The following is a 17,516-nucleotide window of genomic DNA, read 5'->3' as shown; positions in this document are numbered from 1 at the left end:
GGTTTTAATGTTGTACAGCAAGCTTGGGCCCAACTAGTCAAGCAGTATGTTAAGTGGGGGAGTATCATAGATTTGAAGTACAGTTTTGATTCCTCTGTAGTCAAACAATTTCTTATAAATCGGAAATAAGCTAGTTTGATCTGAATTACCTTTTTCACATGCTTTTTTAAAAGAGAAGTTGGAATCAAGTATGATGCCAAGGTACTTAAAATCAGATACCACCTGGAGCTTCTCCCTTGACACATAGACATCTGGCTCAGTAGCATCTGTTGCCCTCTTTGTGAAGAACATGGAAACAGTTTTTTTCACATTGAGATGCAAACACGAGTCACTGAGCCACTTTGTAACCTGGACCATTACAGTAGTGAGTTCTTGTGCAGCTTGTTGTTTGCTCTTTGCATGTACATATATCACTGTATCATCTGCATACATTTGAACTTCAGACCCAGTACAGACAGAAGGCAGATTATTAATGTACAGGCTGAACAGGAGGGGCCCCAGTATTGACCCTTGGGGCACGCCCACATCATAGATAAGAGTGGGCGACAGCTCATTGCTCACTCTGACACACTGAGTTCTGCCTTCAAGGTATGATTTCATCCATCTCAAGGCATCGGGGGAAAAGTTGAACTTGGACAATTTTGTGATGAGAATCTCATGGTTAACAGTATCAAAAGCCTTCCTTAGGTCCAGAAACACAGCCCCAACAACGCCCCCTTTGTCCATCTTGGACTTCACATTTTCCAGAAGAAAGCAGTTGGCCATTTCTGTGGAGTGTTTCTCTCTGAAGCCAAACTGCATGGAGTGTAATGTGAAGGGGCTGTTGTTGAGGTGGGCAATCAGTTGTTCTGCTACACACTTTTCAACAACCTTTGACACCACAGGAAGTATACTAATGGGCCTGTAGTTACTCACTCAGCAGGGTCGCCCGATTTAAAGATGGTCGTTATTATGGCTGACTACCATGCCCTTGGAAACACCCCAAGACCAATAGATGTGTTGGTGACCTTAGTAATGGGGCCAATGAGTGACTCTCTGTAGTTTTTAAGAAAGGTAGAGTCCAGCCCAAACACATCTTTGGCTTTAGAGTTCTTTAGTGAGCTAATCACCTTGTTCACCTTTGACTCAGAAACCTCCCTTATGATGAAGACAGGTTGAGTGTTATTTACTAGCACTGAGCCCAAGAAACCTGTGGAGGGGTTCTGTGTCAGTACCCTGACAGAGTCAATAAAGTAGGAATAGTTACAGTGCAGTTCACTGTTTGTGAGCGTCTGCACAGTACCAGGAACCTCACTGTGTCTGGTTATCTTACAATTGCTGCCCCCTAGTGAACCTCCTATCAGTCGAATGTTCTACAGCAGAGGACAGTTACTGAGGCCAGCTGCAGAGGCACACATAGCTGAGCCCAGTGGAGCTTTGCCAAACACAAAGGCTTTGACCTCCAATGGGGCTGGGGACAGACCAAATTATGTCCCAGATAGAAGATAAACATAATTTGTCAGCATTTTTTAAAACACAAGAAAACAAACTGAATCAAATTTGGACTTTTTGTAATGTCAAGCAGAATCTTGAACCCCAAGTCTGAGGCACCATTAAATCCTCTGTGAGAAATCATTTTGGAGACATGGTCTTTCCCATTGGGATGAGCATCTCCGTCTCCCCTGTGTGCTCACTGGCACAGTGGCTCCCCCAATCAAATTTGTTTACATCGCTAGTTTGTAGGGGATTGGGGCACAACCAAGATTGTTTGCGTGGCTAGTTGTCTCTCTGACAGCTCACAGTCAAGTTTGTTTGCATGGCTCTTGTTACCAGCGAGGGGCCGAAGGTGACGGGGGGTTGGAGGAGATGGCCTGATTGAGTTAGGGTTTTGCCCAGTGTGCCCACTTCATGGGCAAATGAGGGATCACTCCTCTGTGTGGTGAAAGATGTTAGCACAGACGGGGTGCTTGTTGCTAGACGGGACAGTGGAGGCAGACAATAGTGGTGCTTCCAGAACTGACAGCGCCTGACTGGGCCCTTTTTAACTGGCGGCAGGAGAACAGGAGATCACAGTATCAAATAGCCAAACAAATAAAAGATTGATGATAGTATCATGGCTATGTACACTGAGTTTACAAAACATTAAGAACACCTGCTCTTTCCATGATATAGACTGACCAGGTGAATCCAGGTGAAACCTATAATCCCTTATTAATGTCACCTGTTAAGTATAAAGGGGAGGAGACAGGTTAAAGAAGATTATTAAGCCTTGAGACAATTGCGACATGGATTATGTGTGTCTGCCATTGTCACGCCCTGGCCTTAGTTATCTTTGTTCTCCTTATTATTTTGGTTAGGTCAGGGTGTGACGAGGGTGGTTTGTGTGTTTTTGTCTCGTCTAGGGTGTTTGTACTGTCTAGGTTTTTTTTGTAGAGTTATGGGGTTGTGTTCATTATAGGTGTTTATGTAAGTCTATGGTTGCCTAGATTAGAGGCAGGTGTTTATCGTTGGCTCTGACTGGGAACCATATTTAGGCAGCCATGTTCTTTGGGTATTTTGTGGGTGATTGTTTCCTGTGTCAGTGTTTGTGCCACACGGGACTGTTTCGGTTTGTTCACGTTTTTGAATTTGTGTTCATGATCAGTTTTCCATATTAAAACACGGACACCTACCACGCTGCGTATTGGTCTGATCCTTGCTACACCTCTTCAGAGGAAGAAGAGGAAGACAGCCGTGGCAGCCATTCAGAGGGTGAATGGGCAAGACAAAACAATTAAGTGCCTTTGAACGGGTTACGATAGTAGGTGCTAGGCACACCGATTTGTGTCAAGAACTGCAACGCTGCTGGGTTTTTCACACTCAAGTTTCCTGTGTGTATCAAGAATGGTCCACCACCCAAAGGACATCCAGCCAATTTGACACAACTGTGGGAAGCATTAGAGTCAACATGGGCCAGCATCCCTGTGGAATGCTTTCGACACCTTGTAGAGTCCATGCCCAGACAAATTTAGGCTGTAGGCTGTTCTGAGGACAAAAGGGCAACTCAATATTAGGAAGGTGTTCCTAATTTTTGGTATACTCAGTGTAGAATAAAATAAGGTTAAACCTACTGCAGTTAACCTACCTCATGCATTCTCTCAGAGGCATGCTTGGTTCATTAATACATTTACTTACAGACCTGGCAACGACCATGGGCAGGTGTTAAGTTTCTTTCAATTCCTTGAATGGACAGGAATTTTCTAAATACAACTTGCTTATAATATTTTTTTATATACAGTAAATTCATGTGACCTCTAATTCACTGTAAATAAATGAACAGAAGAGTTCTTGCACCAGAGAGCTCAGGAGAGAGATCTCTGACATCTCTACCAGCCTTGAAGCTTTTTCTATGTTATGAGTGAAAACACTAATAGTTACAGAGCAGGAATATAGAGTTTACTGTACACAAAGCCCTTTGCTACATTTCCCATCGCCTGCGGGTGTGTGCGTGATCCAGGCACCTGGGTACAATGGGGACTCTGTGGATCGCTGACCCCAGGGAAGTAGTGAGGAGGCTGAGCCTTGCCGCCTGGGTCAGGGCCTCTCCTATCAACCACAGACTGGTCCAATGACCTCTTCATACAGGCCTCAGTCTGTCCAACACTTGCATTTGGTTTGTTTTCTGAAAGAGTAAATTCCCACGGCAGATTAACATCATAGGCTCAATTACTATTGTGTTTATGCATGCTTAGATGGTATCTGCCTCCTTGAGAGGAAACATTCTGTATTATTGCAGCACTATAGACGTCAGTTGGATTGACATCCTGAACTATCTCTCTTCCTTCCACAGTGGCAGCACTGCAGTATATATAGACCAGATTTTACCTTTACCAGACTACCAGCAAATCATAAAACAGTTCCCCTTTTCACTTCTATTGTCAGATACAGTACAGTTTGAGACACTTGGGGAAGTGAAACTTTTTGATTGCTACTCTTCTTGTTCTCATTAAGGACATTTTCACGCTTGCTTTATCTCAGAGGATGAGCAATTGAACGCTTGACGCCTCACGAGAGCTATGATTTGCAAGAGGCCTTCAACCCACTTCCTGTCTGTTGGTTTGTTGGCAGGAAGTCAGGTGACTCGTCTCATCCGGCCTGACAGTTCTTCTCTTTGTGTTTTGAGTGGGCTGTCTGTCATGACTTACAGAGAATCAGTGACAGGAGGAGCTGGCCCTCTCTGTCGCGGTTTCTGTCTCTGTCTTTTTCTCTGTTTGACAATAGTAATCGATGTAGGAACTGAGATCAGGAACAAATACTGTAGCCAATTCGCTCTGCTTAAAAGTCTGTTTTCACACGCTAATGGAGCTTTCAAATGTAACTCAAAATATTAACTTAATAATTTTGCTTAGTAATATTATCAACACACAACTTAATAACAGTGTATGTATACCAATCTGAGATATTGCTATCTGTGCTATGTCTACCCAGGGCATGGATGCTCCTAACAGGGGAGACACACATGAGCGGTGAGAAGGACCAGAATGTCAGCAGCGCTGGGCTGGGTCGTCTTCAGAGGGGAACTGGAACTGGATGTGGAGATGAAACAGCTGCAACGGACGACTTCATTAGTTTGGATTACAGGAAAAGGAGGACCGAGCACGCCCCCATTCTCATCGATGGGGCTGTAGTGGAGCAGGTTGAGAGCTTCAAGTTCCTTGATGTCCACATCAACAACAAACTATCATGGTCCAAACACACCAAGACAGTCGTGAAGAGGGCACGACAAAGCCTATTCCCCTCAGGAGATTGAAAATTTGGACCATTTTGAATGGGCTTTCAGATCCTCAAAAAGTTCTACAGCTGCACCATTGAGAGCATCCTGACTGGTTACATCACTGCCTGGTATGGCAACTGCTCGGCTTCCGACCGCAAGGCACAACAGAGGGTAGTGCCTACGGCCCAGTACATCACTGGGCCAAGCTTCCTGCCACCCAGGACCTCTATACCAGGCATTGTCAGAGGAAGGCCCTAAAAATTGTCAGACTCCAGCCACCCTAGTCATAGATTGTTCTCTCTGCTACCGCACGGCAAGCGGTAACGGAGCGCTAAGTCTAGGTCCAAAATACTCTTAACAGCTTCTACCCCCAAGCCAAAAGACTCCTGAACAGCTAATCAAATGGCTACCTAGACTATTTGCATTGTTCCCACCCCCATTTTTACGCTGCTGCTACTGTTTATTATCCATGCATAGTCACTTTACCTCTACCTACATGTACATATTACCTCAATTACCTCGACTAACCGGTGCCCCCGCACATTGACTCTGTACTGGTACCCCCTGTATATAGCCTCGCTATTGATATTTACTGCTGCTCTTTAATTATTTGTTATTTTAATTTCAAATGTTTTACTTATCTATTTTTTACTTACCACTTATTTTTCTTAAAACTGTATTGTTGGTTAAGGGAATGTAAGTAAGCATTTCACTGTAAGGTCTATACCTGTTGAATTTGGCACAATGCAAACAGGTGACAAATACAATTTAATATGATTTGATTTGTCTTTCTCAAGGCATTGTGGGGGAACTTGATCAGTGTATCCACTAAGGCCAGAAGGCTCTAGGTCGTTCTCTCAGGTATCTCTGTATCTACAACACCTTTATTTAAGCACCAGCAGGGTTACTGCAGTTAACAGGGCAGTGAATATTGCTACCTTACAGCCTAGTGCTCAACCAGGAGAGCCAAGGAGATGGATCTTGTGTGTTTCCCTCCCTCCTTCCTACTGGCAGTTTGTCAAGTGAAGTTCAAGGCCATGTGTCCCGTCAGCTGTAAGAAGCATAGACCATCCGCCTTGACCTGACTCACTACAGGCATAGGGAAATAGCATCACTCTATTGTCAACAATGATTTATCTACAGTATATGCTATCGGGTTGACACTGTGCTCACTGAAGGGGGAAGGTATAGGGGTTGTTTCTTGACATACATTTTTTTTGCCAACCACCCACAGTGACAGTCTATCATTCTAAGTCAAGGGGGGATACCAAGTGCAGTAAGAGAGAAGGCTATAAAAAACAAAAACAAAAGACAAAAATGCTTAAGAGCCATGCCTGGTTTTTAATCCTGGAGTGTTAAGTACTTTGAGTCAAAGGTCACAGTGCAGGAAGTGTTGGAATTTTCTCAGTGGCGTTAAGGTGCCAGCAGCCAAGGACAGCAGGCTGCACGAAACTGGGCCTCTGTTTCAGAGGATGGATAAATGTCATGTAACAATGTTAAGTGCTCTGCAGTTTTACTCTGGAATTTGACATGGGTATGAATGTATTATGTAACAGGTACTTTAGTTCTGTTCAGGCGATCATGAGGAGACGATGCGAGTGACGCTTGTGGTTAGGATCACACTGGCTATTCAACTGCACACAGAGGTGATGTTCTATTTAATCTTTCTCTCTCATACAAGCATACTGGGTAAAACTGAAAATGTTTAAATCCTATTTAATACCGATTATTTTCTGTATAGGCCAAGATTACATTTCAACTATATGGGCTACCATCTGTTTTGACCACACACACACACTGCGAAAGCAGGCATTCCTGTGGGCTGTCCTCTGATCAGTTCTGGCAGACCCTCTGATTCCAGAGTAATTTCAGCAATGACATGTGGGCTGGGGAACACTTGTGACAGATATGAGGAAGATATGGTCTCTAGTTTAGATAACCAAAAGATTGACAGTGAGTGCACAGAAAGGTTATGATACAGTGTTGTCATGTTCACTGTAAAAAGTCAACTTGGGCTGTCAAAGACTTGTTTTAACGTGTTTATTTGATATGTTGATGTGCATTGGTAGACTACATAAGGTTTCCCAAGTACCATGCCCTGTAGCCAAGATGTTATTGATGCATGCTAAATACACTAATTGTTCAGAATCATTCTACCGCAAATATTGCATGTTTTCACAGTAAGATAATTGTCAGCATCTAGTTAGCAACGCGTTGCATTTCTAGGCAATAGTGGTTATAGTTTTTTTGCAAGAGAGCTACACTCAACTACATTCATTAATGGGACGTCGTGGGACATTCTTGCCCTGCGCCCCTCCCTGTAACCCAGTGCGCAGACTCATCACACTTCGCTGTCAGCGCAAGGCATACTGACAGTATGGCGGCAGGATACAGCAGGAAGGATGCTTCTGTTGCCCGTGATGTGTCTTTCGCCAACAGAATCTGAATGGAATATCGACGGTAAAGGGAAAGGATACCGCAATAAAGGCCTGTCTCCGTGAACTCCGAGATGGCCAGGCTCGCCGACTACTTCGTGGTGGTCGGTTACGACCTCGATAAGAGAGGTGAGTTTTGGGCTAGCTATTTTCTTAAGTGCTAGCTAGCTAATGCTGGCGTATTAGCCGCGGTTCAGCCCTAGTAAACAGGAGGAGGCGGAGGAAAGGGAGGCTGGGACGGGCCGGGACAAAACGGCGTCCCACAGCTGTGGGGTGTCTTATACGGCAGGGCACTGAACTACAAATCGCGGATGTCAAAGGCCTCTCGTCTGATGTCATTTCAAACCACGAGGAAAGAGTTTGAGTGAATGTCTGCATTCCATTTTTTTTGCTGTCATTCGTCATTTTCATAGTCATATCTAGCTAACGAATAACTGAAGTGAAATTGCAAGCTAACTAGCTTGGTGAAGGATTCTTGTTAGCTTACTAGCTAACGACGTGTTGGCGGCGTTGGTTAGAGTAGACCTCTAGTTAATACGGATTTATTAAATCAACTTGTTTAACTAAAGCAAACCATTTTCTGTCACATCTCGCCAAGCTAACACGAATGAGCTAGTAAAGCAAACGTCACACATTCGTGTCGAGATTTTACATGATGAGGTCGAAATTAAAAGGACCAGTTGGTCATTCTGAGAAGCAAAACAGATCTTTGCTTGATAAACGTACTATTTTTACTGCCAATGCTTGTGAACAACTAACGTATGGTTTAGAAATGAAAGTATTGTTGGTTGTTTTCTCGGTCTCTTTTTGTTTGTGGACTAACCTAGAATGCCTTTGCCCCTCCCCAAGCCACTTGAACCAGAGCGGCCGGAACGGAGCCCAGTAGATGCTCAGTTTTCTTCCTGTTGTGTTGTTTCGGACGCTGAGCGTTTGGGACTGTTATCTGACGCTCCCCCGGGTTTGTGCGGTGTCCTAGATCTGTGCGGTATAATGGCCTGTAAACCATGAAATATTAAAGCCGCTTTATCCGATGAATATATTAAGCTATTTGGAAACTTGTAACGTCTTTTATTTATAGAATGGATTCTGTTAATGACTTATTTAGATGGAGCATGCATTAACATAGTAGCATGACAAGTCCTCTGCGTCTAAAATCAAGCGATAACTGGCTTGTGTACTTATTTCTTGGTTGGAAAATTGAGGTTGGACAATGAACATTTTGTTTTTCTTTGCATACATTTAATGCATGTCTGTCTTTGAAGGGGGCCAATCCCTGCAAGGTTGAGTGGCAGGATGTTATGATGTGGACGTTGCAGAATTGACTGCAGAATGTCTTTCCTTCCTGTATCTACCCTGCTGTTCGTGCTGCTGAATGCAGACTAGGCCTGTAAAGCATCTGGGAAGCAGACAGTAAAACCCCAAGAGCTGAGGTGATCAAGGAGAAACGAGGCCTCCGTACCCAATAAAGAAACAAGACTCTGGGATTATGATTTGTCTGTTGTTGAAACCCTTTTACAGCAGCCCAATGCTTAATATATACATGCATAGTAAATAACTTGCTGCAACATATGCATCTGACACTTTATTCTTTAAAGTATGCATTTTAATTTTCAGCAACACTAGCTTATTTTAGTCTTACCCCCTGTTCCTGAACACTGACCCCATACTCATTACCTAAAGAGGATATCCACTCTTCTGCAATCAGATCGATACTCCAGTTTGATACTCTTTATTCTGTTAGGCTGATGCATGCTCCCAAGGGCAATGACATTGTCTTCTGACATCATTCTCGCATACCAGAGAAAGCTTGGTGCTCTCTGACATTTTGACAGAGCTGTTGTCCTGCCATGTCCTGAAAGCACAGGTGTGGAGGTGTGGCTTCATCTGTGTTTTGACTGACACACATTTAAACAGGCCTGGAATGTTTCACAACTGCTGACTAACAGGTTGGGTGTGTGAGCGCATCTGTGTTTGCAAGTTACTTCCACCGTCTGAGTTGTTGAAACATCCCTGTATTTCTAGAGAAGATGCTTCCTGTGTGATTACATCATCAACATAACATTCAGTGATGGAGAAAAGCTTTTACCTGCATACACCCATCCTTTTAATTGTATGTGACCACGCTTAGAATTAGAGTCGACAGTGTACAATGTAAAGCATTCATCAGTTGACTTATTAGAAGAGGATATCAAGAGAAACAAAACCTCTCTGCACCCTGTGGGGCAGGTTTTGCTACTGTACTGTTTACAGTCAATGTTGTGGTTGTAGGGCACGCCCCTGCCCTGATGACCACTGCCAACAGCTCCCATTCACACACCCCATTAGTCACTAAGGTGTCAGGTAGCCTGATAGTTGTGCTCAACCCAAACTCTCATGATCAGATAGACTTCACATGGGGAGCCAAGATGGCCAGGGTGTGGTCAGCCTGACTGGGGTTTCTTGTGTGTTTTGACAGCCGTCCCCTTTTGTGCTGAGAACACTGCGGCGAATCGGATACTCCGTCCGCGGGACTCCCGGCCCAAACAGGAAATAGGAGGGAGGACTCTTGGGAGATATGTTTAGAGCGAGAATCCAGATTGTCCCTCTGTTGTGTGTCTGTGTTCTATGAAAACTGGGGGGGTGTTCTCATGTGGGTGCGGAGCTGTATGTAATTTTGTAGAAGCCAAGGGCCTCATTCCATGATCAGCCGCAACACACACTGCTCTCTGTTCTGACCCCTTTTCTACCTCCCTCCCAGGCAGTTGGAGGAGTGTTACTGTTTGTGTATGCAGCAGTGGGGGACTAGACAGAATGCACAGCAGTTGTTTTTCACCCAGGAGTGACAACTCTGGCACAGTGAGAGAGCCTGGACCAGAGCTCAGCACTGTGACTCCGCTCCCTTTACAACAGCATGCAGCCCAGCTAGAGGTATACAGATCTGTATAGAGGAGAGAAGCATGAAGAATGCCACCTACTGTAGTGTTGTCCAATTCATTATAAAACGAAATACCTATCAGCGACAAGTGAGCAGCTTTCTTGTCATTGACAGCCAGGAGATTCACCCACTGCTTCTTTAGGTCAGGTGCATAGATATGCCTATGTTTTGCTGGACGATTTGAATTAGCTTTACATTTAGAGACCGCCAGAGTGAGACTGAAACACCACAACAACCAATGCAGCGGAAAAGGACACGAGAGAGAGAGGAGTGTTAGGATCTTGCCAGCACTCCTCTCGTCTCGATCTGTGGGCTACCACTTCCTCCCTGGTTCTAGAGCAGGCCAGGGTGCAGCCACTCAGGACCTCCAGAAATAGACTTCACAATCTGTCTTTCATAGGGGACGGGGGTGCTGCTGGAAGGGGGACAGAGCTCTCTGTGTGTGTGTGTGTGTGTGTGTGTGTGTGTCGGAATGTCTCTACCATGGGACTCGTCATGCCATGGTATCTTGGTAACGTTACTGCTTCCCTGTCTGTTAGGCTGTAAACGGACACTGCTTGTCTCAGTGTGAAGCTATACTGAATACTGGCTGGTCTGGTGTCTCTCAGGGCTTGTGCCGGATACTTCTCTCCCTGCAGACATGATGTAAAGTGGCTCTCTGGTCCCTGCTCTGACCTGGATGTAAGCCTACTGCTCTTCTAGTGAAGGACTTTTGTTTATGTCCCTGCCCCAGCCAGGGGCTGTGTGTGCGTGTGTGCGTGTGACTGTTTCATCGCTGTCTGTCTGCTGTAATGAATGCTCCTTATTCAGGAGGCAGACGAGTGCCCCAGGGCCCTGCAGCCTGACCTCAGTGACCCACTTCTAGAAGCTAGTGATGGGGATAAAAATGGATACAGTTACATATTGCATATAAACATATTGCCAGGTCGCAGTTGCAAATGAGAACTTGTTCTCAACTAGCCTACCTGGTGAAATAAAATAAAAATATTGGGAAATTATTTGACGATACATCGTATTGCTTTGCAAATTTCACACTATTATTTTTGCGCTAGTAGGCTGTACCTGCACCAATACTCCAGTATTTTTCCTTCATAGCTTGTTCTCAATCTTCTTTTTAAATAGGGAGTCAATTGTTTAGAATCGCATTACATATTGTATTGGCACCTAAATATTGTGATACTATTCTGTCGTCAGGTCCTTCGCAATTCCCAGCCCTGCTTTGCTTTGATGGTCTTCCATGGAATTTGGAGAATTGATCCCCCTCACCCTTCCTCTCCTCCTGCCGTTACCCCCTCAGGGCAGGACTGGGGCAATCCTGTTCCCAGTCAGCCTGGGATTAGAGGAGTAATCGTTCCAATCCCCCCCAGGGTATATCAGCGGTGGTACTAGTTTGTATGTTAGGCCAGTACAGTTTATCTATGATCAAGACCCCCCCCCCCCCAACCCCCCCCCCCTTCTTCATCGTTGCCATCAAAGAAAGGAATTATAATCTGGTGTCCCACTGTGTTTGGCCTAATCCCGCACACAGCATCTGATTCGTTGAAAGGAACAGAGGAAGCAATGCTGATTGGTCCTGGGCAGGAAAAGGTTGCTCCTGATTGGATGGTTATTCATCTCTGGTGAATGGATGATTACATTTAAAAAAAAAAGATGTTTAACAGTTGTCAACCCCACCCCCTTCCCTCTCCCAGGGAAAGCTGTTTGATTTCTGGGTTCCATATTATTACTGTGTGTTGTTCACCCCCCACCCTGCTGTTTTTTGTATGCACCCGTCCTTGTAGGTCACTCCAGATATGATTGTCTATTAGTATGCAAATGTCTGTGTTCCTCAAAGTGTGGTCCACTGGCTCTTTTGTCTGTGTCTCTGTACCTGTCTGTACTAGGCAGCATTTTCCAGTAGCGCCGGCCGTCGGCTAATCAGCCGGTTACAGACTCATTTTCAGCCGGCTGTTTGTCCGTACGTTAGTCACACGTGATAGCTGACAGCGTTGACACGATTTTGACGAAACTTGGTGAATGATGCGTCTTGCCATAGAGATATGGCATTTACAAAATTACACTCATTTGCCAGATGGTGGCGCTATAACGATATTGAAAATGCAAACTTTGAAAGGTCACACCCTGTTGGACCTAAAGTCATGAAATTTGGTACAGATGTCCTTCTCCTCACAAGGAACAAATTTATCCCAATGTCCCATAAGGTCTGCCATTATGGTTCAGAATTTCTTGTAAAACACTTAACACTACTCTTCTGGCACCTAATGACTGATCTGCACCTAACTTGATATGTGGCATCCATGGACAAAGGTCTCTCGACGCAATATTTTCCAGACTAGTACCCAATGAATGATGCATCATGCCATAGAGATTTGTCATTTACCAAATTACAAGGATTGTCCCGAAGGGGGCCGTTGCATCATTCGTGGGGGACGACCTGTTTACTGTTGCCTCTTTATTAAGTAGGCTACTTTTTCATTTAAGTTTCAATTCTCTGGTCCGTCAAACCATCGCCTGCTAGAATGAAAGATCTGCATCTTCTAGTGATCTATTGATAGGATAGGCGCCTGTCAGTCACAAAGCGAGCGATGACAGGGAAATGCAGTCTTTTCTTTCTTGCCTCCTGGTACAATTTGTGTGTGCTGTGTTTGGTTGCAGTCAAATTTCTTTACACAGAGGAGGGAGAGAGCATGATGCTCGTGAATTTGCACGTCTCCATGTAATGTAAGCGGTAATGATGAGAGAAGTGACTATGCACGTGGATAGGTATATGCCCACAAAAAAACACTTAGCACCTCGAGTGATGGAGTAGCCACTATTAACCACAAAAAATGGGTGATGTAGGTGAAAACAGTGGCAGTGATAGCCATGGGGGAAAAAAATAGCTTCCAATGAAGAAATTATCGATTTAAAAGGGTTAAACAGTTTCAGTAATTTGGAAGTGGTTTGGTTTTTTGAAGTCCGACAGAGAGCAGAGCAATGTTTGGTGCAAATTGTGCCGTAGACAGGTGGCTACGAAGTCTGGTAATATGACAAACCTTTTTCAACATCTGAAGCAAAATCACTCTTTGGAACATGCAGGAAGTTTGCGTTTGCGCCATGGTATTTTTAAACGCCCCTCAAGCACCAGCCAATCTAGGGATGTTTGCCCGAAGCAATCAACACTTACAGCGTTTTTGCCCTACAAGCAAACATCGAAAAGACAAAGACATCACAAATGCTATTATGCATCGCATTGGACATGCTACCAATCAGCACAGTCGAAAAGGAAGGTTTCAAGATGCTTATAAATTTAATTGACCCCGGGTATGTGCTCCCTGGCCGCAAACATGGAACAATTTTCCTTTAAAGTATAATTTTATGTGTAACTCACATAATTATAAAACAATGTAACCTTTATTTAACTAGGCAAGTTAGTTAAGAACAACTTCTTATTTACAATGACGGCCTATCGGGGAACAGTGGGTTAACTGCCTTGTTCAGGGGTAGAGGACAGATTTTTACCTTGTCAGCTCAGGGATTCGATCTTGCATCCTTTCGGTTACTGGCCCAACGCTAATTATCGTTATCGAATGAAAAAATATATAGATATCTTGATCATTTATTTGCCATATCGCCCAGCCCTATAGTTACATATCGCAATATTGTTATGGATGCTATATCGTGCCCTTCGTCACCACAAACGACTTCACATCGTAGACCTCAATACAATAGAATTGTGAGAATTGCAATACATATCGCATCGGCACCTATTTAGTGATAATATCGTATCGTGAGGTCCCTGGCAATTCCTAGCCCTAGTGAGTGAATCTTCTATCCCTCAGTTGACTTGCTTTAAGTGAAGTGTAGGGAGAGGGGTTTGTTTGCTGTAAATCTATTGTTTGAATTTTCTGAGCCACCCACCCCTGTCCCACTCATTGGGAGACTACTGCATGGTCATTAATCCATAGGCCTTCTGTCTGTTGTGGTCAATCTCCGTGGTCAATGCCCTGTGTAACAGATCTCCCCATAGTCGCTCTGTTCTCTGTTAATTTAGGGCTAGGCGTCCTGTGAGCGGGACACCTGTCGACAACTTCTGGGGAAATTGGAGGGGGCACAATTCAAATAAATAATAATTTTTATGGGTATTAAACATCTTGGTACATACAAGTGTCTTATATCGGTTAAAAGCTTAGATTCTTGTTAATCTAACTGCATTGTCCGATTTACAATAGGCTTTACAGTGAAAGCATGCCATGCGATTGTTTGAGGACGGCGGCCCACATCAAAGTATTTTTCAACCAGCACAGGCTTCGTAAAATCACAAATGGCGATGAAATATTTACTTACTTTTTGAAAATCTTCCTCTGATTTGCAATCCCACGGGTCCCAGCTACAACATGCACAGTCGTTTTGTTTGATAAAATTCTAATTTATATCCCAAAAAGTCTGTTTAGTTGGCGCCATCGATTTGAGTAATCCACTCGTTCAACATGCAGAGAAAGGAATCCAAAAAGATACCGCTAAACTTTGTTAACCTCTCTGGCGCAGGCGTTCTGCTAGCGACCCACCTCGACAACATCTGGTGAAATTGCAGAGCGCCAAATTCAAAATACAGAAATAGTCATAATAAACATTCATAAAAAATACAAGTGTTATACATCGGTTTAAAGATGAACTTCTTGTTAATCCAGCCGCGTTGTCAGATTTCAAAAAGGCTTTACGGCGAAAGCATACCATGCGATTATCTGAGGACAGCGCCCCACTTACAAAAGCATACAAACATTTCACAACCAAATAAAGGAATTACAAAAGTCAGAAATAGCGATAAAATTAATCACTTACCTTTGAAGAACTTCATATGGTTGCAGTCACGAGTCCCAGCTACACAAATGTTAGTTGTGTTGATAAAGTCCCTCTTTATATACCAAAAACTCAGTATTGTTGGTGCGTTTTGTTCAGTAATCCACTGGCTCAAAGGCGGTCAAAACATGCAGACGAATACATCCTAATAGTACCGGTAAAGTTCGTCGAAACATGTCAAACGATGTTTATAATTGATCCTCAGGTTGTCAATTGTCTAAATAATCTATAATATTTCAACCGGACAATAGCGTATTCAATAGAAAGGAAAAACAACGATGGGCGCGCACTCGGTCACGCGCGCAAACCAGCTCTGCATTCTTCCTCAGTCCACTGACAGAAAGGTCTCATTCTTCTTCATTTTTCAGAAAACAAGTCTGAAACAATGTCTAAAGACTGTTGACATCTAGTCGAAGCAATAGGAACTGCAATCTGGGTCCTAACCCAGTAAATACTCTATAGGCATTCAATTGAAAAGTACCAACATAAAAAAAAAAAGATCCCACTTCCTGGATGGATTTTCTTCAGGTTTTTGCCTACCATATCAGTTCTGTTATACGCACAGACATTATTTTAACAGTTTTGGAAACCTTAGAGTGTTTTCTATCCAAATCTACCATATTCATTATATGCATATCCTAGCTTCTGGGCCTGAGTAACAGGCAGTTTACTTTGGGCACGCTTCTCATCCAGATGTCTAAATACTGCCCCCAAGCCATAAGAAGTTAAAACAAGTCAAAATACATTTATATTTAGTCCTCAGGTACCCTAAAATGTAATTCAACTATAATATTTCATACTAAAAGAAGTATGTTCAATAGAAAAGCTAAATTAGCAAGTGCGCATCCTCTGTCGGCACGCACAAGACTGATTTCCAACTCTGACTCCCTGTACCAAAACTCAAAATTCTTCCTTGTTTGGGAAGAAACAAGCCTGAAACCTTGAACAAATTACATTGCACTCCACGAGGAGCCTGCCTGTGCCGCGAATGCAGTAAGCTAAGGTAAATTGCTAGCTAGCATTAAACTTATCTTATAAAAAATAATCAATCAATGACTGTCATTGCTCCAATATGTACTTAACCATAAACATCAATGCCTTTCTTAAAATCAATACACAAGTATATATTTTTAAACCTGCATATTTAGCTAAAAGAAATCCAGGTTAGCAGGCAATATTAACCAGGTGAAATTGTCATTTCTCTTGTGTTCTTTGCACGCAGAGTCAGGGTATATGCAACAGTTTGGGCCGCCTGGCTCTTTGCGAACTAACTTGCCAGAATTTTTCGTAATTATGACAACATTGAAGGTTGTGCAATGTAACAGGAATATTTAGACTCATGGATGCCACCCGTTAGATAAAATACGGAACGGAATAAACGTTTTGTTTTCGAGGTGATAGTTTCCGGATTAGTCAAAGGTATATGGTTTAGAGAGAAATAGTCGACGCGTTATAATTCCTGTAATAACTTGCGGCTGAACTTGACAGGGGTTCCTTCGTTATTTTACCGTTCATGTCTTCCATAGAGAATGTCTTGATCTACTTCAAATAAGGTCTGTGTTTCGTGCAGGCTTAAACCGCCTCGACGTTTTGATACCCGTGTATATCTCACTAGGATAAGGTAACGTTTGTCAACATATTTTCATAAATCCACTCTACAAAAAAAATTATCTTCGCTTATATTTAGCCAATCAGAGTTACCTTGTCCTATGGATATCTACACAGTTATAAAATTGGCAAGGTGGTGTAAGCCTACATGAAACACAAACACAGACCTTATTTTAAGTGAATCTAAAAAAAGGTGTCATGGGAATTATGACTTGCACTTTGGTCGTTAATTCTTACCATGCCCATTATTAAAATAGAATTTCCTGCATATAGAAATAACAGTTTTTTGTTTTCAACATTCATCACAGGTAACTTAAACTTTTTTTATTCAAACATTTGAGAGTATTTGTCTCCTAAGCAGACTCTTCAGTATCATTGTCACTTCAGAGCTGTGTGTGTGTGTATTTATGTATTATATTAAGTTAAAATAAGTGTTCATTGTTCATTCAGTAATGTTGCAGTTGTCATTATTACAAAATATGTGTGTGTGTGTGTATGATAATTCAAATAAAAATCTGCCGATTAATTGGTATCGGCCTTTTTTGTCCCCCAATAATCGGTATCGGCGTTGAAAAATCATAATCGGTCGACCTCTAGTCTGATACAGATCAGGCAGTTTGGTATTAGAAAAAAAGTCTGACCTCTGACTTCACAGTGCTTAGATTCATTGGAAAGTTCACACGTGTATGTGTGGGTGGACATTGCCAGAAAGTAGTAGAGTAGGAGGAGAAGGAAACAGACCGCAGAGACAAGCTCAGACGACTGCAATGGAACTGAGTACATTTTTAAAAAGTATGTTTATTCGTCGACCATATTTGGAGGTGAACAGTGACCATTTTTTTGGGTGCAAAACAAAAAGGGAGAAGTTAAAGCGAAGACTTGTTGGCCACATCTCTCTTGTCTGAATGGTACCATGTAGTGTACTATGTAGTGCACTACTTTTGACCAGGACGTGCATGTTGGGTTGCCTACATAGGGTGCCATTTGG

At 43.1% G+C, this 17,516-nt stretch overlaps 1 protein-coding gene across 7 annotated transcripts in view; it reads left to right on the top strand.

Annotated features, from left to right (window-relative positions):
- Nucleotides 1-7,079: 7,079 nt before the first annotated feature.
- sbf1 (SET binding factor 1) overlaps nucleotides 7,080-17,516 on the top strand; it is an 82,014-nt gene continuing 71,577 nt past the window's right edge. For all 7 annotated transcript variants that reach the window (XM_055937672.1, XM_055937671.1, XM_055937670.1 and 4 more), the window contains exon 1: nucleotides 7,080-7,296. In XM_055937672.1, the coding sequence (XP_055793647.1) occupies nucleotides 7,242-7,296 (55 nt within the window). In that variant the 5' untranslated portion in view covers nucleotides 7,080-7,241. The remainder of the gene's footprint in view (nucleotides 7,297-17,516) is intronic.

The sequence above is a fragment of the Salvelinus fontinalis genome, chromosome 11 (genome assembly GCF_029448725.1).
Source record: "Salvelinus fontinalis isolate EN_2023a chromosome 11, ASM2944872v1, whole genome shotgun sequence".
In the NCBI taxonomy this organism is placed as follows: Eukaryota; Metazoa; Chordata; class Actinopteri; order Salmoniformes; family Salmonidae; genus Salvelinus; species Salvelinus fontinalis.
This window is presented reverse-complemented; position numbering and strand designations above follow the sequence as displayed.